Raw genomic sequence first — 27,886 nt, forward strand, 5'->3', positions numbered from 1 at the left:
AGCTGCAAACGTCAAAGTTTTGACTACAGTTTGACCCCTCTGACCTTCTTCTAATGGCTGACTTTTTAACCCCACACTGACCTGCTCACAAGTTTTTATTCTTTGGTCTGCATGTGTTAAAAAGTAATGTGGCCTTCTTTGTGTATATAAAGAAGTTAAACAAGTGTAATACTACAGCTGTTATAAAGGCGGGGAGGGGGGTAACACCTGGACTCACCTGGTGTCACCCCTACTTTTATTTTTTATTTTTTTGCTGCTTTATACCAGCCTCCCCCCCTGCTGCACCTACAACCTGTGCACTGGCTCATATACAGTACAGCGCGTGCGCATACATGCAAACGTGCACGCTCAAGTTAAGCAGCAAGTCATGTGGCACACACAGTTGCCATGTGACGCCTTTTCCTTTTTTTTCTCTTTTTGGAGTTATGCTTATTGTGGGATGTCAGTGACTGTGCTCATTACTATTATGGGATGCCACACGGGGGTGGGAGGGGGACGTCTCCATGGTAACCCCGGTTGCTAAGGGAGGGGTGTAGGTGTGTGTGTGGAAGGAGGGGGGTGTGTGTTCGTGTATGCATAGAGGAATGGGGAAGAGGGGGGGGGGGGGTGGATTGACTATTATGGTCTGTACGTTGCAAGGTAACTATGCAGAGTGGGGGAGGGGTCAGTGAAGTGTGTGTGTATGTGTGGTAGTGGTGGAGGAGGGGGGGCATATTATGGGATGCCTGCCCCCTGATCTCTTTGTGTATGTGTGCGCGCGCGCGCGAGCGGGGTGTGTGTAGTGTGCAAGGAAGAGAAAGAGGAGACGGCGTCGTGCGCACACGCTGCTGCTACACACAAAAAACCACGGAAATATATTTAAATTGTTAAGATAACGGTGTACATACAAGAAAAAAGAGCCTCTAAGTGCTGACCGGCGAACAAACTGAGCCCGGAGTTACTGTTTTTGGAGCCGGTGTGGGACTCAAGTTGTGAGTATCAGTTTTTATTGTTTGTGGGTTTTACTTGAGTCAGGCTGGTTGGGATGCCGGGTGGTTATAAAAGAACCCACCGTGAGGTATTTTATGGGGTAGATATGAGCGTGTGAGGGGGTCTTGTGTTTGATCTGAACCTGGCCGCCGGTCAAGCTCGGCTAGCACGCATGCTAATGAGACGGAAACTAACGATAATGGCAAGATGGCATGTTAGCGGAGATGGAGTGTGGGCTAATCTTTACGAGCTGTCCAAAGTTAGAGTTATTGTCCAAAAAGAAACCTCGTGTGGGGATTGTTTATTGTCCTGATTGCTGTCTTATGTATATTCACTTCCTTCCGCTCTCTTTTTTTTGTTCTTCTCTGCCCCCCACCCCCCCTACACTACAACACCTCCTCGACTTGGACGGACTCAAGCCTGGGTCAGAACTCTGGATTACCCTGGAAACTTTATTTAGTTAGCTAAACTGCTAGCTAACTAAAGAAAGAAAGTTTTCTGTTGTCCGCTATGTCTGCAAGCGACGATGAGAGGGATGAATACGGAGCCCCCGAGGACCGGTTAATGCACGGTAAGGCGAGGCTCATTTGTTAGCAGAGAATGCTAATGTTCACGCTGGGTTATGCGCTAGCATGAGCAGATGTTTTTGACATTCACATCAATCATGTTTGTTAGCATAATGCTAACTGCACAATGCGGCTAACTACCGGGTTGCTAACAGTAGCAAACCGGCTTCATTCGCGGCTGAGTATCGTTTTAGAAAGAAGTCCAGTTTTTACCACAACCTGAGACGGCATGGCTGGTGGTTGCATCGGAGTGAAGTCACGCCGACAAACCGGCATGTTCCCGGGGCCTAGCGTTAGCCAGCTACCGGTATTTTTACGTGTCGATGACAAGATGGAGGCAGCCAGTTAGCTTGAAAGCTGGCGGATGACGTTCAGCGGCGTCCCCCTCCTCATGGCCGGCGCCTTCGGTTTGAGTGTGCAAGGGGGGAAAAGTAATAATAATAATCATACGGAAAGGAAAAAACAACACCCAGCTTCTTATTTAACCGTTATTTATCCCCGATCACCTTTTAGTTTTTACGTGCAGGTGTGGCCGATGTTTACAGTGTGCTTAATTCCGACGAGCAGGCGCACCGTCCGCGATAGAACCGTTGAGAACAAACATTCAGCAAGTTAGCCGCAAATGCTAAAAATCGATCAAAAACGGTCCACTTTTTGTTCACGTGTTTTAAAGCTTTATAACAGCAATAAAACAAACGGTGCAAAAGACAACACACTGTAAAATCATTCTTCTTTTCATTAATAGCCATACAGAAACCAATTATTCAGGCTAGCCTTTATGCTCAGATGTCTTACAAAGGTCAAACATTTTCTAATAATTTTGTCTTTTAATTCATATTTTGTTGTTTCTAGTGTCAGTACCTGCTAACTGGTTCTGAAGTACCGCAACACGTTTTAACTATTTTTTTTGGGTCTAATACTGCATAAGCTAAAACTGTGGAAAATCGTTTCCATTTTAGTAAAAAAACATGTCAGCATTCAGCTTTTATTAATAGATGCTGCAGCTGAAAAGACGGTTAAAAATTGCACAGCTTATAAGATATAGTGATCAACCATGGTTTCTAATTGATTGTCAGCAAAGGTGCCAAACAAGTAAAAGACAAGTGGGGAAAAAATCACCAGTGCAATTAATCGAAAATTACCATTAGTTGAAGCTTTCAAAAATGACAAAAACAAAATAATGTGGTTCAAAAATGTTTTTCTGATAAACACATCTTGATTCATGAGAGTAAAAGTAAAATCTCTGCAGCTGTAAAGAAAAATGACAGATAATCAACAAAGGGAGGACAAAAACAGAGTCCAGAAATATGCCTTTGAATTACTCATGCACAATCAACAGCCAGTTATTAATTTTGCACTGGAATTGTATATAGGATGTATAATAATGTAGCTGAATAGCTGGTGAGTTATTTTCTATTGACTGCAGTAGAGTTTGGTGCAATTTATAGATTAAAAAAAAACTGTGTCAAGAACTTAAATTCAATCTGTGTCTTTGTTAGTGTCCTTTTTTGCACAGCTCAGAATGAATGTCATATGCAGTCTTTAGTTTTTCAAACTTCTGAGTTTCTATTAAGTGAAAATCTTCTAATTTAAAATTTGTTTTCCATCAGGAGTCATATTAGGTCTTCACAAGCACAGATCCCACAGGGATAAATCAGAGTACACAAAATTAGGTCTTTATATCTGTGGAGTAAAATCATCTGTGACGCAAAATCTGGTCTTTGTCCATAAAACATGCTTTTCTCACGCTTTGCATCAAATAGAAAATTCTATCACTGTGCTCATAAGGAGCTCTTTGTGTTAAACACTTGAATCAGATTCGAATAATTTTTCTTATCAGCTACAGCTGTGTTTCCACCTACCTACACAAAGCTCAGTTACCTCTATTGACCCAAAAAGTCCCATCTCATTAAATTGTCTTCCTTTCCAGGTGCATCTTTGATGGCGACTTGCCATTTGCTTCTTACTGTAGTCCATTACATTAATAAGCGCTCAGTGCCAGATACTGGATCGAGATTTTTGCTGTTTGTGAGGCCTGCAGGGGTGTGGTTAAATCATCCTGATGAATCAGTTGTAAATGATGTTTTTAACCTCTAGAGCCAAACTCATTAGTCACTCCCCCTCTGAGGGCAACTTGTGTAACTGGAAAGTAACTCAGATTACTAGTTTAACTGCTAACATCACAGGTCTTTAATTCCAGACATCTAACTGTGGATAACTTAAATGCGTTCTGACACTGAGTGAGACAGATGAAAACCCAGACTTTATTTTTTGTTTTTGATTACTGCAAAAAGGAGAAATTTGGTTACTTTCTATTTTATTGTACAAATAGAAACAATCAAGTCTTCTCAACACTTTTGTCCTTTTGTTAACACGACTGTTGAGCCAAGGGTCAAGTGTTCAGTGTACAGGGTGATAAGTAAACAAAACAAGACCCAGATGAAAATGACCTTAAATCTCACTAGCACCCCAGAAATAATTTGAACTGTTACAGCAAGTTGCAGGTTACTCATTGGCTACTCAAACCTCAGATGTTTCTGCACCCTGAAGCTTGAGATCATCGTTTAGATGAGCTGGTGCCAGAGATTCAGTTGTGACAATCTGCTGCTGATCGATAGGTGTTGCTTCTCTGAAAACTGTAGCTGATCAGTGTTGTTGTAGAAAATGTTGAAACAGAAAACCCAATGATTGTTTGTTTATTGTTTTATTTTTCTCCAAAGTAAATTGTTGTATTAGCCCTCCTCTATCAGTTACAAATCTCTTTGCTTCTGCATTGATTGACACAACTGTACGCAAAGATCAAACTGCGCAGACACCTGCATCTGTCACCTGGTTACAAAAATCAAGAGTTGCACAAAAAAACACACCAAACGGCACCAACAAGGGAACTTGCCAGCATGAAGGTGGCATAAGCGAGCATAAACTAAGAGTAGCGTAGCAGACTCAAACATGTTCCAGAGAATATAAATCTGCCTTGTGGGAAGCAGTTAAAGGGGAATTCCCTCTAGTTTTAAGATATTTGAATTTCAGGCCCTGGGATCATAAAAGTCGACATCCGGAAACAAAGCTTCTTTACAAATTCTGTCATTTCATAGTTCCACTGTGATCTGTAACACGTGCCGTTTACCTGTGAAATAGCTGAATCAAGAATTAAACAGTCGATGCAAGTATTTAGCAGCCTACAGCTGGTGTTGAGTTTCCAGCAGGATATGCAAGTGTCCTCCGATACGCATGTCATCTTCACGGCCAGCTGTTCATTGTTGTTATCTCTCGGCACAAACACTGACACACAGTTGCTCCTTTGTACACCTTAACAATGAAATTTCTCTGTTGGCCTGATCTGCAGATGACGAGGAAGGAGAGATCTCTGAGAATGAGACTCCGAAGGTGAGGAAGAAAAAGAAGGCAAAGAAGAGCAGAGAGAGCAAGGGCAGCAAGCGGCGGTCGCGCAGAGAGGTGAGGGGATTATCCAATTAATCTGGGGTGTTTGTATATATGGGGGTCTCTGGAGATCTAGTTTCAGTTCTGGATTAGAAAGATAAACATGTGATGCTGAGTAACTCTAGAACAGAAACCTACTAAAAGTTGACGATTTGTTTTCCGGTCATTTTGGGTCTCTGTTTGCTCACTGCCTTTCTCCTTTTTCCAGGAGCTGCCCATTAGCTCCCCAGAGCCCATGGACTTGGGCGGCGTAGATGATGGTGAAGATGGCGGCCCTGGCCAGCGCTCAGAGAGCGAGGGCAGCGACTACACTCCCGGGCGCAAGAAGAAGAAGAGAGCCAGCAGCGGCAAGGACAAGAAGAGGAACAGCGCCGCAGCGGAGAGGAGCGCCTCCAAGAAGAAAGAACCAGAACCAGAGGAGGATGAGGATGACGATGATGATGACGGCATGGTAAGAAAGGCGAGCAAAGAAGGTCCATGCACTTATAACACATTTAGTGCTTGTTGAAATTTTTGGTCACTTTGAAATACTTTGTTACAAAAATAATGCTGCTGACAACAGCTCTGTTATTCATCGCTGTTATGAGTAACAGAGTAAAAAACAAAACTTGCTATAGTTTCTCTGTACAGTTAAAAGGTTTGTTATTGGTTTAAAGTACCCTTCTCTCCTCTGCGAGGAGCAGGTATTGATAGTTGTACCTGTAATGGAGTCAGCAGCTGTTTAACAAACAGATTTGATGTAAGACGTGCTCAAACAAAGAGCCGATTCTGGCCAGTTCTGAGGCCGCCAGCCAATCGGGGTCCTTGTAGTTAATGACACTCAGTGCAACATAAGAGAGGGTGGATTGGGGTGTGTGAAGACATATGCTGTTACTATGGCAACATCACCTAACGCTGCACTACGCACTTGACCCTGCTTCTTTGTGGTTAGATAAACACAATTTGATTCATTGGGAGCGCTGCCCTGCATCAGGTCTGCAGCTCAGGCTGTGAGATGGGAAGCGAACGGAGCCAGGTGTTTTTATCAAACTGTTCACCTTTTTATTAGCATTTAAACTTCAAAAGAAACTGGCTTTAGAAGACAGCAGTTTAGAAGTTAAATTTCACTTATGATTCTGGCTTTAAAGAAAGAGAACATCTTTAGACAACAGAAGAAAAGGCTTTAAACTTTTGGAGGGATCATTAGCAGCTGCCTGCAGATGGAGTTATTTTTATTGGTTTGCGCTTTGCAGCGACCACAGTGTGCAGCTTCGGAGCTTTTCGGACATCTTGTTCAAAGTTCAGCAGATCTAAACTTCGACCTCTGCTGATGGAAAGGAGCCATCCAGCAGGCAGGGAAGACAAAATGGAGAAAAATCAGTTGTCTGAATTAACTGAATTTCTATCAACCTTAAGAGGGGAAAAAACATTAAAGATCTGGTGATATTCAGTACTGGTTTCCTGAGGTGTGGGAGTACTGTGCTGCACAAGCCTTGTGGCCTCCCCATAACTTGGTGGAAGCTGAACATAAAGCCCAGCTCCCTATGGGGCTGCCCTGTGTCCCCCACCACTCTAATAATTGGATTAAATACTTGATTAGCATTTTTGCCATAATTGCCTGAAGTCTGCTTGCTGTAGAGATGAAATGGTTTACCTACTGTGATGAGTGATTTCCAGTCCCTTTTCTGGAAAAATGAGCCAAACATTTTGTGATTCCAGCTTCTAAATTGTGAAAAGTTCTGCTTTTCGTCGTCTTATATGATAGACGCCTGAACTCTTAGATTTGCACCATTAAACAGTTTGTATTTTAAGCAATCAAAGGGATCAACGTCACCTCATGAATGGCCTCATTGCCCTGGGCCAGTAAAGAAGTACAGTGATCCTGTGCAGCAAACTCACTGAAATGAAGCCTCTCCAAGTAACTTCTTCTCCCACCTGGTGTTCTCACATTAAAATACCACTGAACGTCTTTCATTAAACCACCTGTGCGGGTAGTTTAAATCTGAAAAGTATTGTTTGTTGTTTTTTTGCTCCCATCCACTGTTGATGTTTTCAGTTTTCACCCACCATAAAAGCTGTTTGAATGCAGATGAACTGCTTCAAATTTCTTAGAAACTTTGGAGTATCCAGCTGCAGCATACAGGAGGCAGTGTTTACTCCACTGTGCTTATTTCAAGGCTTTAGTTACTTGTTTTCCTTGAAGTATACAAATTGCGTACAAATTTATTAAAATGTCCATTTCTGTGGTCCAGAAAAAGCCTGATCTATTTGCCCAGAGGCCTTTTTCAGGGCAAAATCATGTTTGATGCTGAAACTCTCTAGTAATAGTTTGTTTATTTTGATAAAACAGGCTCTTGGTAGGATAAGAGTTGGACAGCAGGGGCAAAACTTCAGTGACAGTGTTTACTGTTGTCATCCTTCCGAACAGTGGCACAGGCCAAAAGGGACTTAGGACTCCCACCATATGGTTCCCTTTGATGTTGTTTTGGTTTGCTGTGCACCTCCTGATTTTTGTAACCTTTCCAAGACAAATGGTTGATCTGCAGGTATTTGAATGGGAGGAGAAAACCTTAAAGAAAGCTTTGCAGTTTTGAATTCTTTTATTCATATTTCTGCAATGAAGGGATTTGTCTTTTAATACATTTAATCACACATCATTTAAAAGAAGACTGAGGAGACTAAGTATCAGAATCAGAATATTTTAATAAGTTCAACAGGGCTGTAATGATGTGGAGTGATCAGTGAGTCAGCTGTAACCACAGCATCACACTGCAACTAATGATTATTTTTCATTTATCATTTAGTCATCAAAGAATCAAAGTAAGGACAAATTTCCATCAAACTCTTAAATCGCGTACACAAGTTATGATTGAGGTTTGTTTAACAAGGACAGGAAAGTGAGGAAAAAAACCAGCAGAACAACTAATAAATGAGTAAATTGTAAAGATTCTCATCAGGTTGGTGGTGATCTAATGGATTGACTCTACTCACACTGAATTATCAGCTTAATTAACAAACAGTCTGATGTAATTAAGTTTAATGGTCAGTGTCACTTTTGTTTCAGCATTTCGGTTGCTTGCTCGATGCTCATTTTGGAGCTTCTTCACGGGCCACTCAAACCCCTCGGGTCAGTGGAGTTGTTATTTCAGTTGCTGTGAAAAGGATGTTATTCCATGGATAATGTAAAAGTCTGTGGAATAATAATTTTGTATGTTGTGGGGTAAAATAAAGCCACAAACCACCTACTGGACTCTTTCTGATGTGCAGAAAGGGAACAAAAGTGCTTTTTTGTAGGAGGGGGGCTTTTTATGATGCTTAAGGGCACAGCAGCACCTTTTTTAAAAATCAAATTGAAACCCTGCTGGTTGGTTTTATGCTTCAGATTCATAAGTCACAGATGGTCCCACATGTTGGTCACTCGGTCTGTGTGTGATCAGTTGATGCCGTCCTCGTTCAGCAGGAGTTTATTGCGTAAAGCTTCTTTTTTTGGGAATAATGATGTTCCGAAATAAACACGCCTCCCGTTGTGTTGTGTCTGTGGCATGTACTGAATTGTGGTCGCTCTATTCAGCGGGTGCTTGATCTGCGCGCTCTGTTATCTGATCAGATCCATATTGATAACACTTTACAGCGCTAACGTGGTTTTGAGAAAACAGGAAGTTCTGGTCTTTGCATTATGCCAGGTTTTGAGACACTGTGGGCTTTTTTACCTGCGTCACAGGATGTTAGCAATAATGTTTTGTTCTTTTTTTTTTAATTTTATTTTTTTGTAATGAAGAATGAATTTTGTTTCAATAAAGGCACCAAGTGGACCTGACTCATTGTTGTTTGCATATCAAAATGATTACGTTTTCATAGTTTTACCTGTCAGAGTAATGGCCCATTCCCACTCAAGGTATTTGTCATATTAAATAAAGAGCACAGGTGGTGTCGTCTACGACCCAAACCCAATTCGCAGGATGGATACAACCATTTTGTTTTTTTGTTTTATTTTTTTGTTTTTATTGTGTGGTGTTATTAAAGTGCACATTAAGCATTTCCTTGTGTGATACACTAACAGGGAACAGGCCTTTACTGTGTGGGGAGATCTTTTCTTTTGAATAGACTTTAGCGTTTCCCACAGTTGGATTCATTTTGTGGCGAGTGTGGGACATTAAAACAAAACATGTGAGAGGCATTAATACATTATCTTGTGTTTTCATTTGTGTCCATTTGTTTTTTATTTGATTTTAACAATTTGTTTTTGTATTTTTGTTTCTGCAGGAGCCAAAGTCGTCATCTCAGCTGCTGGATGACTGGGGCATGGAGGATATTGACCACGTCTTCACCGAGGAAGACTACCGCTCTCTGACTAACTACAAAGCCTTCAGCCAGTTTGTCAGGTACATGGACGGATGTGATATAAAGTGCTAGATAAATAAAAGTTCAAGTGTGTGGTATCGAGAGCTCGTACACGGTGCAGGTGTAACTGTTTGTTGACTTAGGGTTTTAAAGGGATGTTGGAGAAGAGTGCAACAAAAAGGTGGCAAAGTTAATTTTACCATCTCACGGAAAGTTGCCACTTCCACAGTCCAGGATCACCTGCATGGACTCGTCCAGTTGCAGGGAAAGAAGGAACAGCAAAAATATAAATAATGATAATTCAGTTTCCTGCTAATTTACACCGTAAATGCACAGAAACAACAGAAACCATCTCTAACTCCCAGCATTGCTTCTGTTACTCACTGTTCAGGATGTAACCGTGCAGACTTGTCTGCACAGCAGCTGATACCTAGTGAACACATGTGACCCACAGCAGCATCAAAACCACCAAAACATTGAACTTTGACTAAAATAAACTCTGTTAAAGAAACCCATCATGATCAGTAATCAGCGTGCAATCAGCTGTATGTGTACCATTCGTTTGATGCTAAATGAACTCGTACCCATTCTTAAAATTTTATTTCCTGACACCCGTCTCAGGCCCCTCATCGCTGCCAAGAACCCAAAGATCGCCGTGTCTAAGATGATGATGGTTCTGGGCGCAAAGTGGCGCGAGTTCAGCACCAACAACCCTCTGAGGGGAGCTGCTGCTGCCAACGCTGCCCTGGCTACCGCCAACGTGCCGGCTGCTGTTGACACCATGGTAGCAGAGGTCACGCCGCCCGCCGCAGCACAGCCACCTCCGGCGGAGCCTCCTCAGGCTCCTGCTCCCCCGCTCCGCAAGGCCAAGACCAAGGAAGGCAAAGGTATCCTGAGCAGGAGAGGTCACATGAAAGGCTAAAATATCAGCCTCCTGTATCTGTGTGACGCTAAACTGAGTTTTTCTTCTCTTCTTTTTTTTTTTTCTCCCCCCGGCAGGTCCCAACGCCCGCAGGAAGTCAAAACCTGCACCAAAACCACAAGAGAAGAAGAATAATACGAAAACAAAGAAAGTGGCTCCTCTCAAAATCAAACTGGGGGGCCTCAACAGCAAGAGGAAACGCTCATCAGTAAGTATCAAAATATCATCATCATCATCATCTGCGTTTTTTGTTATTAAGCCCACCACTGTGCCCAGTATAGAATAGTGTTTTTAACCAGTTTATTAAAAAAGTGGGGAATGGGTATTAGTTGGAAAATTAGCTGTTCAATAAGGTAGTGCAGTAAGAGGCACAGGTCAAAGTTCATTCAAGCATTTCCGACGAGTCAGGTTACATCAGCTTGTTTAATGATACCCTGAAGCCAAGAACAAAGCTGTCTGTGCCTCTAACCATGAGGAAATTATTTTGCTTTTGCGTTTATTCGTTTTAATTAACTTTGTGTTACACGTTACTCCACGTAGCTTCAGAAGAAATCGTAAATCTTATTCTCTTAAGCTGAGGGAACCCTGTTGTATCCTAAACGTATCTTAAAATCTTTTGTCCCGTGTGCACAGAGCGAGGAGGATGAGCCCGACGTGGACAGTGATTTTGATAACGGCAGCATCAACAGTGTGGCGGTCTCCGAGGGGTCAAACAGTCGCAGCAGCCGCAGCAAAAAGAAGCCATCCAAGAGCAAACCCAAGAAGAAGAAAGGTGCGTCTTTAAGACTGAAACTAAGCTCAGGTGTGATGAGCCAGTGCTCCTGTGCTTGCTTAAACAGTTGCTGATGGGGCGTAGCGATTGAAGATTGCTGGTTAGCTGTGCGGTAATGACTGCGTTCGGGGTGAAGTATTAGAAGCGTGTGGCCTTCTTGACGACATGAGGAGGAGTGTGCACACACACACACATTAATCACTGCGACTGAGTCAGAGGAGTTTGGTATATTTAGAAGGACGATGTCTTCATCAGGCCTGTCGCCTGCTGATGCCTCTTCTGTAGCTGTTGTCACCGGTCGGATGACGTAGTGGATGGAGTCACATGAACTGAAAGAGGACGGAGTCCTCGCAGACACCCTGCTGCGTAGGCGTGGAAACGCTTTTAACTGGTTAAGGTTTTAGCTGCAGATGGAAAGTAAAATTTGCACTGGGAGATTATTGGATTACAGTTTTTGGCCGCGAGTGATTATGAAGGTAAGATAGTCGGAATATAATTATTACAACCTTTCATTTTCACTAAAAAGCAGTTTTGTTTTTGTTTTTTCCTTATAAATCTAATGCACAGATTTCTTGTAGAGCTGTGTGGTTCTGGCTGTAGAAACTCAGACTTGTGAGCACTTTTGATCATCTTGAGGACATTTGCCAGATGAGAAGGAGAGCCTGTTTCTGTAGGGGACGTAAGACTCCTGTAGAAGAACCTGTGGACAAATTACAAAGGCTGCCTGTGGCTCCTTTTTTTCCCCCCATCTGGATGTCTAAAGATCCTCAGAAACCACCGTGCTCTATGGTTGGTCCTGTGTTATCTAGGCCTCTTGTCGGCTCATCTCCATCCACAGATGCCCCGGTGGAGACCAGCGAGACACCTTCCTGTCAAAAACATCCTTATTTGAACCTTCAATCTTAAACTGGGAGACTTTGTCTCCTACTATGTGTACTATGTATTTCATTTGAATGTCCAAGGATAACTTTGGCGTGCTGACTGGAGTAGCCAGAAATCGAATCAATCAAATCAACCTCCTGTAGACCGTTTCTCCCTACTGATTTATAACTGTTTAACTATGTTTTATATCAAGATTAGTTATTTATCAAAATAATGATCATTGGGGTTCTACCATATTTGAGCAGCCCTACCCTAAGTGTACTGAAATACAAATGGTCAGTTTATTTATTTTATTTAATTTCACTGTTGTCCGTCGAAGGCACTGCAACTTTTCTTTGGCTTTTGTTCAGCCAGATTCAGGCGAGTGAGGTTTAACACACTCCTGTAGTTTGCGCAAATGTTTTGTTTTTGGTGACACTTTAGATTTTGATCAAACACTTTTAGCTCTTTTTTTTTTTTTTTTTTTCTTTCCTCCCCACTAACCCAAACTTCATGTTACTGTTGACTTTGGTCAGCAGGCTGAAAATCTGAGTGTTTTTGTTTCTGGCTGTGTTTAGGTGTTTCGGTGGGATCTCTGTCTAAAACAGATAGTTACTTCATCCTAGTGAAGCCCGTCAGTTTCAGTCTGTTGGTGTCATTGAGAGAATCTGAGCTTGAGGGGAAAGAGTGACTCACTGAGTAGTTTTTTCTCTGACAAGCAACATAAACACACAGCTCAGTGTCATAAACACCGATCACGGATCACAGCGCGTATCACTTCCTGACTCTCTGTTAACGTGAGACGTTAGTGGGTGTAATACTTTTTGTCCTTCCTCATCAGACGTAGAAGATGGTGACGGCTATGAGACGGACCACCAGGACTACTGTGAGGTGTGCCAGCAGGGTGGGGAGATCATCCTGTGCGACACCTGTCCCAGAGCGTACCACATGGTCTGCCTGGACCCTGACATGGAGAAAGCACCGGAGGGCACCTGGAGCTGCCCGCACTGTGTAAGAAACTTCTTGACAACTTACTCCACCTTAAAAAAAAAAATTACCCTTCTGAAGGTCAGACAAAGCACATAAAGTGGCTTCAGTTGCTTAATAATGGACATTTTATTTTATAGTGGTAACATCAGGAGGTTCTAGCTTTCTGATGTTTAAATAAAAGTGCATCTGTTCGATCACAAAGTCTGGGTTCAAACATTTAAGCGACTTAAAAAATACCCAGATTTTCAGTGTGGAACGGTTACCATTTTTCTTTAATTTGTCACTGGTAACACAGTTTCATTTTTTTAAATCATTAGACACCAGTTAAAATAGTTGGAAACTGTTGTGATTAAAGGTCATAAAGCATAAACTGTCCTGCGATTGCAGGAAAAGGAGGGCATCCAGTGGGAAGCCAGAGAAGACGGCTCCGATGGTGAGGAGGACAACGGAGACGCGGGTGACATGGAGGAGGACGACCACCACATGGAGTTCTGCAGAGTTTGTAAAGATGGCGGAGAGCTGCTCTGCTGCGACTCGTGCCCCTCGTCGTACCACATCCACTGCCTCAACCCACCGCTCCCCGAGATCCCCAACGGGGAGTGGATCTGCCCCCGCTGCATGGTGAGCGACAGGACGGTCAGGGTTAAACGTGGTGATTGTACTAACATGCGTTATTATTATTTATTGATCATGTGGTCAGTTATGGGATTCTTTAAGTCACAGTGGTTTTAAAAATAAAAGAGAGAGGAGGAGGAAGGATTTGATAATATATAATACCTTGTGCATTATGTTAATATACTAGTTTCCTGTCAGTACCCTTGTTGAGTTTTGGCATAGTGGCACAAGTTCTCCACCAGTGCAGGTTTTGGTTGGGGAGATCTTCCAGAACACAAGGGAACAAGAACTACAGCGGTGGCCCAAAACGGCAGAGGTGGAGTTTGTTTGTTGGATACTCAAAGCCAATGAGTGACATCAGGGACCACAACAATAGTGACCTGACTAACCTGCCAGTAGGAAAACACTAGATGGGATGAAGTGGTGTTAGCTGGTTAGCAGTGATTGAGGGGATTGTCCACTAGTAAACCGATCATGTTGTTGTCATAGGCATTAAAAAAAACATCTGTCCTCTCAAAAGTTCTTTGAAGTTTGAAGTTTTTTGTAGCGATAACTTATTTTTAAAGCTGAAACTGTTTTTAAATTTTAGTGGCTCAACTGAATTTTTTTTCTTTTTCACCAGTTTTAATTAAAAGCATCCATAAAGACTTAAACCTTTACTGTCCCCCTCCCCTCCAGTGTCCACCCATGAAGGGGAAGGTCCAGAAAATCTTGACATGGCGCTGGGGAGACCCCCCTCCTCCCACACCGGTTCCCCGTCCCCCAGACCTCCCAGCCGATGCCCCCGACCCCGCCCCGCTGGCAGGGCGGCCCGAGAGGGAGTTCTTCGCCAAATGGTGCAACATGTCCTACTGGCACTGCTCGTGGGTCACGGAGCTCCAGGTGTGTACAGCTTCAGGAAAGCTTTAAATCTCTCTGATAGCTGAACCTCATCCTAAACTTTTTCTCGTGCATGTTGTGTAGCTGGAGCTGCACTGCCAAGTGATGTTCAGGAACTACCAGAGGAAGAACGACATGGAGGAGCCGCCCCCCATCGACTTTGGGGAAGGAGAGGAGGACAAGTGTGTCAAGAGGAAGAGCAAGGACCCCATGTATAAACATCTGGAGGAGAAATACCTCCGCTTTGGGATTAAGATGGAGTGGCTGATGGTTCATCGAATCCTTAACCACAGGTCAGTCTGACCTTCTTACAGACACAATGTTACACAGATTAGACTTCAGCTCTGATTCTGTACTATTCATAAACCATCAAAAAGAGTCACTTTTTCTATCAGAATAAATTATTTTGATTTAATTATAAACTTCTTTTAGATTTTAGATTTTTAATTCAATTCAGTTCAATTCAATTTTATTTATATAGCGCCAAATCACAACAAAAGTCGCCTCAAGGCGCTTCATAGATACAGAGAAAAACCCAACAATCATATGACCCCCTATGAGCAGCACTTTGGCGATAGTGGGAAGGAAAAACTCCCTTTTAACAGGAAGAAACCTCCGGCAGAACCAGGCTCAGGGAGGGGTGGGGCCATCTGCGGCGATCGGTTGGGGTGAGAGAAGGAAGACAGGATAAAAGACATGCTGTGGAAGAGAGACAGAGGTTAATAACAGATATGATTCAATGCAGAGAGGTCTGTTAACACATAGTGAGTGAGAAAGGTGACTGGAAAGGAAAAACTCAATGCATCATGGGAATCCCCCGGCAGCCTACGTCTATTGCAGCATAACTAAGGGAGGATTCAGGATCACCTGGTCCAGCCTTTCCTTTTTGCTAAAGCATATAGTTAAGTTTGAAGCCTAATCTTAAAAGTAGAGATTGTGTAAACACTAATGAAGTAATCACACTATCTCTAAACTTATTCTATTCAATCTTAATTTTTGTCATTCTCACTGTTCTGGAGTGAACAATGTACTAAAGACAACAAGTAACTTTGATTAAATCTTCTGTGCCGGCTCTTCCCCCCCCAGTGTGGACAGAAAAAATAACGTCCACTACCTGATCAAGTGGAGAGAGCTGCCGTACGACCAGGCGACCTGGGAGGCCGAGGACATGGACATACCCGAGTATGACCCGTACAAACAGCAGTACTGGAACCACAGGTGAGTTAAGTTCTGCACAGCTGTGTTAACAACCTGAAACTTGCCGCTTTTTACTCATAGTGCGTGTTTGTTCCAGAGAGCTGATGATGGGAGAGGAGGGAAGACCTGGGAAGAAGATAAAGGTGAAAGGAAGAGTGAAGCGGCCTGAAAGGCCTCCTGAGAACCCGGTGATCGATGTAAGTTGGAATTAATGAGTCTTTGTGAGGGAATGAGTCCTAAAACTCAGACATTACCAAGAGTCAGTGGGTTTTAGGTGACTTTATGCTCGCTGCACTGGTCACAACTAGAGCAGGGCAATATGGCCAAAAAAATTTATCACGATATAGATTTGAAAATTTGCGATAACGATATAACTGACTATATAATTGATGCGAGACAAAATACAACTCCACAACTTTACTAGCGCAACCCCCCCCCCCCCCCCCTCCCCCTCCCATCCATTTATTTTCACTTAAACAAGCAGCTGTTTTTATGTGCATTAAAGCTCTATAAAAAGTAGAAATGGGCTGACATATCCTGAGCATAATCATATATAATATCCACTGAAGTTAAAACAAGGTGCTTTGCAACAATAAACTGCAGTGTGCCAAATAAAAAATAAAAAAAAGTCCAATACATATTTGTCGGACCATAAGCTGCACGGGATTATAAGACACATTAAGAGAAACAAAGCAGTCAGATAAATCTTTATTAAACTTTATTAAACTCATTCTTCTTGCTTCCTCCACTTCTGTACCATTGATTCATTGATGCTGTATTCTATCACAGCTGCTCTATTCCCATGTGGTTGCAGTATATTAATGACTAACTTCGTATTGTGGATGGATTATCTCAGTTGTTCTCCTGACTGAAGTTTGGTCCGTTTACAGCACCCTGCCATGCGATTGTATTTGTCTCTAACCATCAGGAACCTTCACGTTAACTTTTATTGAGTGGAAAAAAGTTAGTGTTCATCCTCCAGCTTCACTGTTTATGTTATGCTAACATAGCTGTGTCGCTAGCGATCACGTAGCACATCATTATATACCAGCTAGTCCAACTTCAGTAACCCTACAAACGTCACTGCTGTTTAGTTTTCTGTCTTCATTTATGTTGGAAGTGATAGCAGAGCTGTACCTTTTAATTTTTTCAGAAATCTCTCTGTCAGAACGTGCTATATCATGTTTAGGTAACTAACAAAACAAGCGAGCTAACTTCCTGCTAACTTCTAACTCCGTTAAATGTAATAAATGCTGTTTCCATGGATGCCTGGATGTTAAACTTCATAGTTACACCTGGTAAACCAGCAATGCTGATCGTTTTTTAAAAGGTGAAAGAATTTAGTTGGTCTTTCTAAGTTCTGGTTACCATTTACTGGAACATTTGGGAATTCAAATTCAACAACAATTATCTAAAAGCACAAAAATAACCCTGATGCATGAACATCCTCCAAAACTGCTCAGTTTGCCTCTAAAATGGACTGTTTTTTTAATACAGTAAAACTAAATGGCACTCAACTAGGAAGTGTTTTCTTTCTACCATTGACATCCATCAACTGACATCTTCGTGGTTGGTTTTTAGCAACTTTGAGGTCAATTGCCATTTAGTTCCATATGATTCATGAGAAAGCCAGTACCTCCAGAACTGGATGAGCCGCATTCCAAAATGCAGATGAATAAATCCCTACAAGAACCAGAGGGAAGAAAATGTTTAAATGAGGTTATGTGCCCTCAAACTCTTCCTGACATTCCTGAGGCCTGGCTGTCTTTGGTGAGGTGGGCTTCTTTTCCTCTGTTGTGGGAGCGTGGGGGTCGGGCATCAGCTCTTTGGAGCTGGGCTGTCCTGTGCCACCACGGCTGTGTCCTGGCACCCCAATGGTGCCAGCTGGTTTCAGTTCTGGGCTGTGGGTCTGTTCATTGTCCCTCAGCTCCTACACTACTGTGGGTCCCTGCTGTGCCCACGTAGAGTTTCTGGGTGGTCTTGATGTCAGACTTCCTGTAGTTATAAATTTATATTTTCTTTAAATAAAATAAAAAAAATTCCTGATATTCCTGATTGTAGGGCGCCTTGATTGCGTCTGCCCTTGTTTATAAATTGTAATTCTTCCGTTTCCAGCCCACCATCAAATTTGAGCGTCAGCCAGAATATCTGGACAGCACGGGGGGGACGCTGCACCCCTACCAGCTGGAGGGTCTCAACTGGCTGCGGTTCTCGTGGGCTCAGGGCACCGACACCATCCTGGCCGATGAGATGGGTCTGGGCAAGACGGTGCAGACCGCCGTCTTCCTTTACTCGCTGTATAAAGAGGTGAGTGGCTGTGAGAAGCTGGATTCTGTTATACCCCTGTGGCGCCGCACATGCTGAAGCTGTAACTGTATATCTTCTTCTGTGGTTAGAAAGCTTTGGGTCTAGCTCTTCTCCGCCTTTTTGTTGGAAATTTGAGCTTCTACTCGAACTAGACTTAAACAGTTTTACTTATGTGATTTTTATTTCTTTTTTTTGTTGAATTTAGTTTGAGATGAATTAATGAAATGAATTTTTCGTTCAGTGCTACAACTCAGCGGTGCTCTGTGTGGCTACGTTATGTCTGTAGGTGGCTGTCATCCTATTGGCTAGCAGCCATCCAGCCATTTTGTATAAACCAGGTGAAATCTGACGACATTAAGCTGGATCAGAAACTGTAAACCACCACTCATCATATGTGCGGCTGCTGCCACCTGAAGGTGGGAGGCCAGAATGCACTTCCTGCAAACTTCCTCCAACTGAACTTACTAGGATTTTATTGACAATATTTTTAGTTTCTTTATTGATTTGTGGGAAAAGCAGCTTAAATATGCTGTAATGCACAGAATATTTTACAGATTAGTTAAATTTGGGAATCCCAAGAGTTTGAACACTTTTATTTACCAGGTGGAGTTAAGACCAGTGGGTCTGGGGCAAAGGTCGTTGGTCATTAAGTGAAGCGCTGGTGACCTTCATCTGTATGATGCTTTACACTCACTTCTCGTCTCCTCATCCAGGGTCACTCCAAAGGGCCGTTCCTGGTCAGCGCGCCCCTCTCCACCATCATCAACTGGGAGAGAGAGTTTGAGATGTGGGCGCCTGACATGTACGTAGTGACATACATCGGAGACAAGGACAGCAGAGCCGTCATCCGGGAGAACGAGTTCTCCTTCGAGGATAACGCCGTCCGAGGAGGCAAGAAGGCCTCCAGGATGAAGGTAAGGAGATGGCGGCGTGAGTGGAAATCCGTAAAACAAATAGCAAAAAAAAGAAACCGCAGAAAAAAAGTGTGTTCAAACTTGAGTTTGAGTTTTGGCGATTTCCTCCAACAGAAAGATGTATCCATCAAGTTCCACGTTCTGCTGACGTCCTACGAGTTGATCACCATCGACATGGCCGTCCTGGGCTCCATAGATTGGGCCTGTCTGGTGGTGGACGAGGCCCACAGGCTAAAAAACAACCAATCAAAGGTACAACACACAGGGGATGGGCGCTTTCGCACAAGCGAATCATTTTTCAGCAACAACGCGGGCAATAAAAATCCCAGACTGTAATAACAAAACAAAGAAAAGCTGTTCTGTGGTTGAATCAGAAGTTTATCTGAATCATCGGTCTGCTTGTCGGCATGGTTACTTGAAACAGCTGTAATAAATCTGTTGTGAGTGCGTCTGAATTGAAAACATGTGCAGCTGCCTGTGAATTCTCACTCAGCCTGATCCTGTTATAAACATTTTTGTTTCCCCCTGCTGTAGTTTTTCCGGGTGTTGAACAACTACTCCCTGCAGCACAAACTGCTGCTGACTGGAACTCCTCTGCAGAACAACCTCGAGGAGCTTTTCCACCTGCTCAACTTCCTCACGCCCGAGAGGTTCAGGTGAGCCTGAGCTCTGTTGTAAAAATGTATCGCTTTACTGTCAGATAAGTAAAGGAATACCTCACGTGTGATCTGGTTTCTCTGTCATTTCTTTTTCTGCAGTAAGTTGGAGATCTTCTTGGAGGAGTTTGCCGACATTGCCAAGGAGGACCAGATCAAGAAGCTACACGACATGCTGGGTCCGCACATGCTCAGGAGGCTGAAGGCTGACGTCTTCAAGCACATGCCCTCCAAGACCGAGCTCATCGTCAGAGTGGAGCTCAGCCAGCTGCAGAAGTGAGTGGGGTGGTTGGTACAGCAGCAGCTGTAGAAGAGAGGTCAGAGGAGTGGACATGAGGCTGAATGTTTGTGGTCTGTCTGCAGGAAATATTACAAATTTATCCTGACGAAAAACTTTGAGGCTTTGAACACCAAAGGAGGAGGAAACCAGGTTTCACTGCTCAACGTCGTCATGGACCTCAAAAAATGCTGCAACCACCCCTACCTCTTCCCCGGGGCTGCTATGGTACGACCCAAACACCAGGGAGAGACCATTTATTTAAGAAGGAGGCTGTGGACGGCTCCTACTGTTCTACCTTTGGACAAACCTTTTATGCAATTTATGAAACCTTAACATTTGATTGGTCCCAACAGGAAGCTCCAAAGATGCCCAACGGGATGTATGATGGAAATGCTCTCATCAAGTCTTCAGGGAAACTGATGTTACTGCAAAAGATGATGAGGAAGCTGAAGGAGGGAGGACACAGAGTGCTAGTTTTCTCTCAGGTACAACGCCGGACGTCTCAAACAATCTGATACTAAAGATAAATCAACTTGGAAGTCTTTATCTTAAACTAACCTTTCTATTTTTTTTCTGTAGATGACTAAAATGTTGGACTTGCTAGAAGACTTCCTGGAGAACGAAGGCTACAAGTACGAGAGGATTGACGGAGGAATCACAGGAGGGATGAGACAGGAGGCCATTGACAGATTCAATGGTGAGTTGATCCTTATCTCACCTGCTCTCTTCTCTTCCTTCACCTTTCATATCTTTTCCACTCCTGTGTATCAACGCTGGATTCATCACACCTGGAAAAAACTGCTTTCCTATTGGAAAAACTGGAATAACGAATGAAAGCTTTGCAGGTTTTTTTTTTTGGAACGCTGTCCAGGGGGTCGAATTGGGTCCTTTTATAGGGGGCAGAATGTAAACATCACCGGCTTTAGGATTGTTCCAGTTGATTCACTAAATCTGATTCTTGAAGCAACTTTATTCTCTTTCCTACTTCATCCTTCAGCTCCTGGTGCTCAGCAATTTGCCTTCCTGCTGTCGACGAGAGCCGGAGGGTTGGGAATCAATCTGGCTACTGCCGACACCGTCATCATCTACGACTCGGACTGGAATCCGCACAATGACATCCAGGTACAGTCGCAGAGACATTAGTCATCACTCACACATTCACCCAAACTGCTTATTCATACGTGTATTTTTGCTTTCAGGCCTTCAGCAGAGCTCATCGTATCGGTCAAAACAAGAAGGTGATGATCTACCGATTCGTCACCAAGGCCTCAGTGGAGGAGAGGATTACTCAGGTAAATATAAGCAGAGTCCCACAGAGTTGAAATCTTGGCTGGTTGCTCTTATAAAATTTCCCTCTCTCCTTACCTGCTCTGCTCTCTCCAGGTTGCCAAGAAGAAGATGATGCTGACTCACCTGGTGGTCCGGCCTGGCCTCGGATCCAAGACGGGCTCCATGTCCAAGCAGGAGCTGGATGACATCCTCAAGTTTGGAACAGAAGAGCTGTTCAAGGATGAGGGAGAAGGTGAGGGTGGAGGGAAGCTTGGGAGAAGACAACAGAAAGAGAGAGGGAGGGAAAATTATGTGAACTGAAGTCTGTGCGTCTGCAGGTGAGAACAAAGAGGAGGACAGCAGCATCATTCACTACGATGACAAAGCCATAGAGCGACTACTGGACAGGAACCAGGACGCCACTGACGACACGGAGCTGCAGAGCATGAATGAATACCTGAGCTCCTTCAAAGTGGCTCAATATGTGGTGAAAGATGAGGAGGAGGAGGTGAGCACCTGAGCCCATCAGGAGTGACCTTCATACACCCAGCTCCCCTTTTGTCCTTTTAACCACCTTCGTCCTTCTTGTTGCTCAGGAGGAGGAGGTGCAGCGGGAGATCATTAAGCAGGAGGAGAGCGTGGATCCAGACTACTGGGAGAAGCTGCTGCGTCACCATTACGAGCAGCAGCAGGAGGATCTGGCCCGAAACCTGGGCAAAGGCAAACGTATCCGCAAGCAGGTCAACTACAACGACGGCTCTCAAGAAGACAGAGGTGAGAGGGCGTCTTCTTCTACTCCTCTTACTTTTTAGAGAGGGGAAAACAGTGTTTTATATGTATAAAATAAAATGGTCTAAGAACAGATTTAGTATTTTGTGCTCAAAATATTTGAGGAAAACGCACGGGTGTATTAGAGTTCAGAGTTTTCAGTGAGGAGTTTCTCCTCTGCTGAGGGGGAAGCTTGAGTTTAAGGTCACTTCTCTCTTCAAGTGTCTCTAATGATGTCGTTGGTCGCTTTACATAAGGAAGAAGGGTTTTCGCTTCTCTTCATGGCTCACTGAAAAAGAAAAACACCTGATGAAATGGATTTTGAACATTTAATGAAAAATAAAAACGGGAACATCCATCCTCCTGTGCTGCCTCCTCACATGCCCCTCCCCCCTTTTCTCCTCCTCCTCACTTTTCACCTTCTTTTTCCATTTCCCCTTTTTCTTCTTCTTCTAACACCCCTCCCCATTACCCATTTCTATGATGAGTCCCCCCCCCCCCCTTTGACTTCACCTTTGACCTTTGGTTAAAAAAAAAAAAGGAGAACTTTTCTGAAAAACTTGTAGGATTTTCAAATTTATAACATCTACTAGGAGACTGATCACTCCCTCTCCCCAGGGTTTTGCTCTACTGCTTCTTTCTCCTTCCCACCTCCCTCATTTCTCCTGCTCCTCCCCCTTTGAATGGGACTTCTGGTGAAGGGGAGCAGTGCTCAAAGAATCTCAGCCTGATTTATAAGAAAAACTGTAGATTACATGAAACAAGCTGTGGTGTGCGTACGTGCAGATAGAGAAATGATGAAATTTAAAGCTTCCTTTTTACTTTTGTCTCAAAGCTGACTGGCAGGATGACCAGTCAGATGGCCAATCAGATTACTCGGTGGCATCTGAGGAGGGCGATGAGGACTTTGACGAGAGATCAGAAGGTAAAAACTTGGTTAACTTGTTTCCTGAGGTCCAGGATGAAATGTTTAATATTTGCTCTCTACATTTAAAGCAGTCTAATTAGTGCTGGTTACTTCACAAGTACATAAAAACAGGATCTCCAGCTTCACTTACTCACAAAATTGTTCGGTTTTAAAAAATATTTTTTGGAAAAGTGACTCATGTTAAACCTGCAGAACAGAATAACTAAAGGTTTAAACGACAGACAAGAGAAACTGAATGTATTCTAAGCTTTTAACTCAATAAACTCTGAATGTCATTCTGTAGACGGAAAAGGGAAACATTAATTTTGAGTGTTGCAGTACGGTCTGCCTCCCTGCAGAGTGTTTCTTATCATCTGTAAAATCACCAGCGTTGTTTCCTCTCTGCAGCCAACTCTCGCAGGCCGAGCAGGAAGGGCCTGAGGAACGACAAAGACAAACCGCTGCCTCCCCTGCTGGCCAGGGTGGGGGGCAACATCGAGGTGAGCGTCTCAGAGACTCAAAGCTTCAAACATCTCAGATTATAAGTGTATCAGTGGTGACCTTGTTCTTTGAATAGTCTTTAAGGTATAATGGTGGTATATCTCAAAACTCAACTATCGTGGATCTTATGACTGTTTGTTCTCTGTATGTAAACTCTGATGTTTACCCCTCTGACGTTTCCCAGGTTTTGGGCTTCAACTCTCGGCAGAGGAAGGCCTTCCTGAACGCAGTGATGCGTTATGGGATGCCCCCACAAGACGCCTTCACCACCCAGTGGCTGGTCCGAGACCTGCGAGGGAAATCTGAGAAAGAATTCAAGTGAGGATCGCAGCTTAAATACAAACACGTGGCTTCCACTGAAGACAGTGAAGTGCTCATCAAGGTGGTCTTCTGCCACATTTTAAACTGATGTAATAAAGCTTTTTATTGCTTCATCTTTTAAACTCCCTCAGGGCCTACGTGTCTTTGTTTATGCGTCACCTCTGTGAGCCCGGGGCCGACGGGGCCGAGACCTTTGCGGACGGCGTCCCCAGAGAAGGGCTGTCTCGGCAGCACGTCCTCACCCGCATCGGAGTCATGTCACTTATTCGCAAAAAGGTAATGAAGGCACTCTTTCTTTCATTTTGTAATAAGAGGCTAACAGCTGTAGATCGCCTTAGGGTTGGTTCATACGCTTGTTTTGAAGAACTTGGTTTGTTTGTTTTGTTGGAAATGCATTTGAAGCTAGAAATGAACCAGCAGTCTGCAGCAGGAATTTGATTCTCTGCTGTCTTCATAGTTCCACTTGTGCTTTCAGGCTCTTTCTATGTGTAAAAACTGTTACCAGTCACTTAAAAGTACAGTTAACCTCCGACACTTTGGCTCATCGGACCAAAAACAAAACTTTTTTCCATCTTCAAATAATGAGAGGTATTTGAGGATGAGTGTATGTTTTCTTTTTATTCTCTCTGTAAACTCAGTCAAGCTTTCCTATTTTTTCTTACTAAACTGGGATGACTGGGTTTGTTGGAGTATAGCAGTATAACATTTTATTCAACAGGGTTTTGCAATTTTTGCTTTTAAACACACAAATAACTGAAAAAGAAAAACAAATTATGCTTAAAAGAAATTTTGTCTGAATATTTCTCAGTTTTTTCTTAATTATTTTCTTTAAAAATCATTAACAACCTTTTAGAGTTAAATAAAACTCTGCGCCTGTAACATCTTCACTGTTTTGAACTCCAGAGCTTGTAGGAGATCTGTTGTACTTGTTAGCTGCAGGCTGGGCTCCAGAGACCGTCTTTAGTGAACGAGTGGAGTTGAAGCTTAAATGAGTTAAATCTGGTCTCAGGGGGGAAACTCTGGTTTTGTTTTATAAATGCAGCATTTCTAATGTGTTTGAAGTAAACACTACTTCATTTAGAAGCTGGTAGGCGAAAAGTCAAAACTGAACAATTTCATGCTGCCCCCTGGTGGTGAAAGCTTTGGTTAAAATATACAAAAGTTATTTAGAAAAACAAGGATGAAAATAAACTTGGTAATGTCATGTTCCCCAGAAATGCTTGATTTGAGATTTTTATTTTATTTTGTTTCTATTTAGTTTGAGCAACATGTAGAGACGTCTTGCTGACGCGCTCGCCTGTTTTCCAGGTTCAGGAGTTCGAGCACGTAAACGGCCAGTGGTCGATGCCCTGGATGGCCGAGCTGGAGGAGAACAAGAGGGCCGCGGCTCAGCCCGATTCTCCTGCAAAAACGCCGTCCACCGGCACCCCCGCCGACACGCAGCCCAACACGCCTGTGCCAGGTAACACTCACACTGGAGCTAAACCAACAAACACACAAGTCATACAGGATACTCGATGTGTTTGTGATGAAAAATAAAGCGTATAAAAATAGAACAATATCACGAGATACTTTGTTTGTAGTCGACGACTCCTCGAAGGACTGTGAGAAGGACGTGAAGAAAGAGGGCGAGGCAGAGAAGAACGGTAAAGAGGCCGGAAAAACCAGCAACGAGGTAAAGACTGAGTGCTGTGAATGAAATCGGGTTTATGGAGTCGGAAGGAGGAAAGATTTTTAATCTTCCACGTCTGCGGCAGGTGATCGCCATCCCAGACGATGACGAGAAGAGTCCGTCAGCCGAGCAGGAGAAGAAGAACGGGGAGCCAATGGAGACGGACAAACCGAGCAATGGCGAAACGGAGGGCGTGAAAGAGAAAGAAGGCGAGAAGATGGAGGAAGGAGAGGGTGAGAAGAAGAGTCCAGAGGGAGCGGAGGAAACGAAGCCCCCCTCAGAGGCAAAGACAGAGGGGTCAGAGGTCAAACCTGAGGATGCAGAGGTCAAAGGTAAAACTAGTCACTCGGGATTCTTCCTGTTTTAATATATTTTTAAATAAAACTTTAGAGAGTAAGTGATAGAGAGATACACCATGTTATTTGGTTACTAAGTTCTTCCTTTTTTTAAAAAATCTTGATTTCAGCAGAAGAAAAGAAGGAAGAGAAGACAGAAAAGATGGACACCACGCCTCCCGCAGATGAAAAGAAAGGTGCCGATGACGTTTCCTGCAGGGTTTCTCGGCGCTCTCTGACGCTCTGCTGTCGTTAATTGTGATTCCTTTTTCATCCTCCCGCAGATGTGAAGGAGGAGAAGGAGACTCAGAAACCAGTGGAATCGGCGGCCAAACTGCAGAACGGAGACGGCAACAAGGAGGGAACGGCATCGACCGCCGCTGCCACGGCGAGCGGGGCCAGCGAGGAGAAGAAGAAAGCCAAGACTCGGTTCATGTTCAACATCGCAGACGGAGGATTCACAGGTACACGCTGGCTCAGACTCGAGCACAACTCATTCGAATGTTTTCAATTCAACGCTGACTCATGTGTTTCTCTCAGAGCTCCACTCACTGTGGCAGAACGAGGAGCGCGCTGCCACGGTAACCAAGAAAACCAACGAGATCTGGCATCGCCGCCACGACTACTGGCTGCTGGCCGGCATCATACAGTATCCTTTGCACACCTGTCTGTCTGTTTGGCTTCCCTGGAGACTAAAACAATAGCACTTAATGTGAGATCAGAGTCTGTTGTTTCCTTTGACCTCTACCTCCTTCAGACACGGTTACGCCCGCTGGCAGGACATCCAGAATGACGTCAAGTTCGCCATCCTCAACGAGCCTTTTAAAGGAGAGATGAACAGAGGAAACTTCCTGGAAATCAAGAACAAGTTCCTCGCCAGAAGATTCAAGGTATGAAAGATTTGACTTTAAAGATATTTTTTTCTGATAAAGACTTGTTTCAGGTAAAGGACGACATCAACACTGTTTGTGTTTCTGATCGTTTTCTTCCACTCATCTGATATTCGATGTTACAGAGGAGATGGATCTTTGAACTGAGCAGAACATTTAAAATAAAATGACTCTTTGTTCGCCTCCGCTGCAGCTGTTGGAACAGGCGCTGGTGATCGAGGAGCAGCTGCGACGCGCCGCCTACCTCAACATGTCGGAGGACCCCTCCCACCCCTCCATGGCCCTCAACACCCGCTTCAGCGAGGTGGAGTGTCTGGCCGAGTCTCACCAGCACCTCAGCAAGGAGTCCATGTCCGGGAACAAACCGGCCAACGCCGTCCTGCACAAAGGTAACGTCGGCGAGCAGGCTTAGCTGTTTGTTTTTAGAGTCGCGCTGCTAAAAATGTCAACTTTGTCTGATTTTTAAGATAAAAGCACCTTGAGAACATTAAAATAAGTTGTGAAGAACCTCGAAAATAACTCTAATGTATGTGTCTGTCCTCCCTCAGTGCTGAAGCAGTTGGAGGAGCTGCTGAGTGACATGAAGGCGGACGTCACCCGGCTGCCTGCAACCATCGCCCGGATACCGCCGGTTGCAGTCCGACTCCAGATGTCTGAGAGGAACATCCTGAGCCGCTTGGCAAGCCGAGCACCTGAACCACAGCCGCAGACACAGCAGGTAACTAACACACACACACACACACACACACACACACACACACACACGACATCTCTCTGACCCCACCTCTCCGTTCCTCCCCCGGCAGATGTCGCAGCAGTGAGACTGAACGTCGGCTCTTTACCTCGAAAACCACCCCCTGCCTCACCTCGACATTCCTGATTGGTGCACAGGAGTAAGACAGACTTCGCGCCTCAAGCTTGAAGCCACGCCCACTTCACATTTTTTGGTTTTGTTTGTTTGTTTTGATTACCCCCACCCCTGAAAAAAAGGACTTTACAGATTTTCCCCCCCCCCGGAGGATCAAATCCCCCTCCCCTCCCCACTGAGAACGAGGCTGTGGACAGAAAAGCTGTTTTATTTTTTCCTCCATTTTTTTCAACTTCTGTATTAATATTATTGATATAATGTTATTATGATGGTTTTTTTTGGGACCTAAACAAAATAAAAAAATTAAATGAAGTTTTGTTGGAGCTTAAGTGATCCTCATAAAAACTCTGCCAACTTTTTATATCCGGTATAATTGTTTTTCTCTGTGTTGTAGCAGCAATGATGTTAAAGGAGGAGGTGTGAGTCCTGCACATGTGGCAGCTTTGTGACTTAAAGATGTGATTTGTTTTTGAGAATTTAAAAAATTAATTGGTCGAGTGAAAGAAAATGGAAGGATGAAAGGTGTTTACTGCTGTTGAAGCTTTACACACATTATGACTTTACTGTTTTTGTTCACTTTCTCGCGGTTAAAGTTCCTCCGGCTTGTTGTGATTTGCATTTTTAGCGCTTCACCTCACAGGAGTCTCCACCAGCCAGCAAGCTTAG

The 27,886-nt window shown here is 43.8% G+C and overlaps 1 protein-coding gene across 2 annotated transcripts; it reads left to right on the top strand.

Moving 5' to 3' along the window:
- The first annotated feature begins 725 nt into the window (after positions 1-725).
- chd4a (chromodomain helicase DNA binding protein 4a) lies at positions 726-27,532 on the top strand. Of its 2 annotated transcripts, none has more exons than XM_014411040.4 (41): positions 726-971; positions 1,389-1,540; positions 4,882-4,991; positions 5,185-5,427; positions 9,219-9,337; positions 9,918-10,183; positions 10,296-10,426; positions 10,852-10,990; positions 12,693-12,862; positions 13,229-13,462; positions 14,135-14,338; positions 14,420-14,628; positions 15,422-15,553; positions 15,630-15,729; positions 17,648-17,839; positions 18,553-18,753; positions 18,868-19,005; positions 19,288-19,409; positions 19,512-19,685; positions 19,773-19,914; positions 20,043-20,174; positions 20,269-20,386; positions 20,687-20,811; positions 20,889-20,981; positions 21,073-21,211; positions 21,297-21,466; positions 21,555-21,732; positions 22,562-22,651; positions 23,042-23,133; positions 23,319-23,452; positions 23,587-23,731; positions 24,764-24,917; positions 25,039-25,130; positions 25,213-25,459; positions 25,597-25,659; positions 25,747-25,926; positions 26,003-26,111; positions 26,220-26,352; positions 26,546-26,741; positions 26,901-27,070; positions 27,159-27,532. In XM_014411040.4, the coding sequence occupies exons 2-41, from the start codon at positions 1,480-1,482 to the stop codon at positions 27,171-27,173; spliced, it is 5,862 nt and encodes a 1,953-aa protein (XP_014266526.1). In that variant the 5' UTR covers positions 726-971; positions 1,389-1,479; the 3' UTR covers positions 27,174-27,532. The 2 variants fall into 2 exon arrangements, with proteins under 2 accessions (XP_014266526.1, XP_014266525.1); XM_014411039.4 differs by having other exon boundaries at positions 727-971; positions 25,594-25,659.
- Positions 27,533-27,886: the final 354 nt, after the last annotated feature.

This window comes from Maylandia zebra, linkage group LG22, assembly GCF_041146795.1.
Source record: "Maylandia zebra isolate NMK-2024a linkage group LG22, Mzebra_GT3a, whole genome shotgun sequence".
NCBI lineage: Eukaryota > Metazoa > Chordata > Actinopteri > Cichliformes > Cichlidae > Maylandia > Maylandia zebra.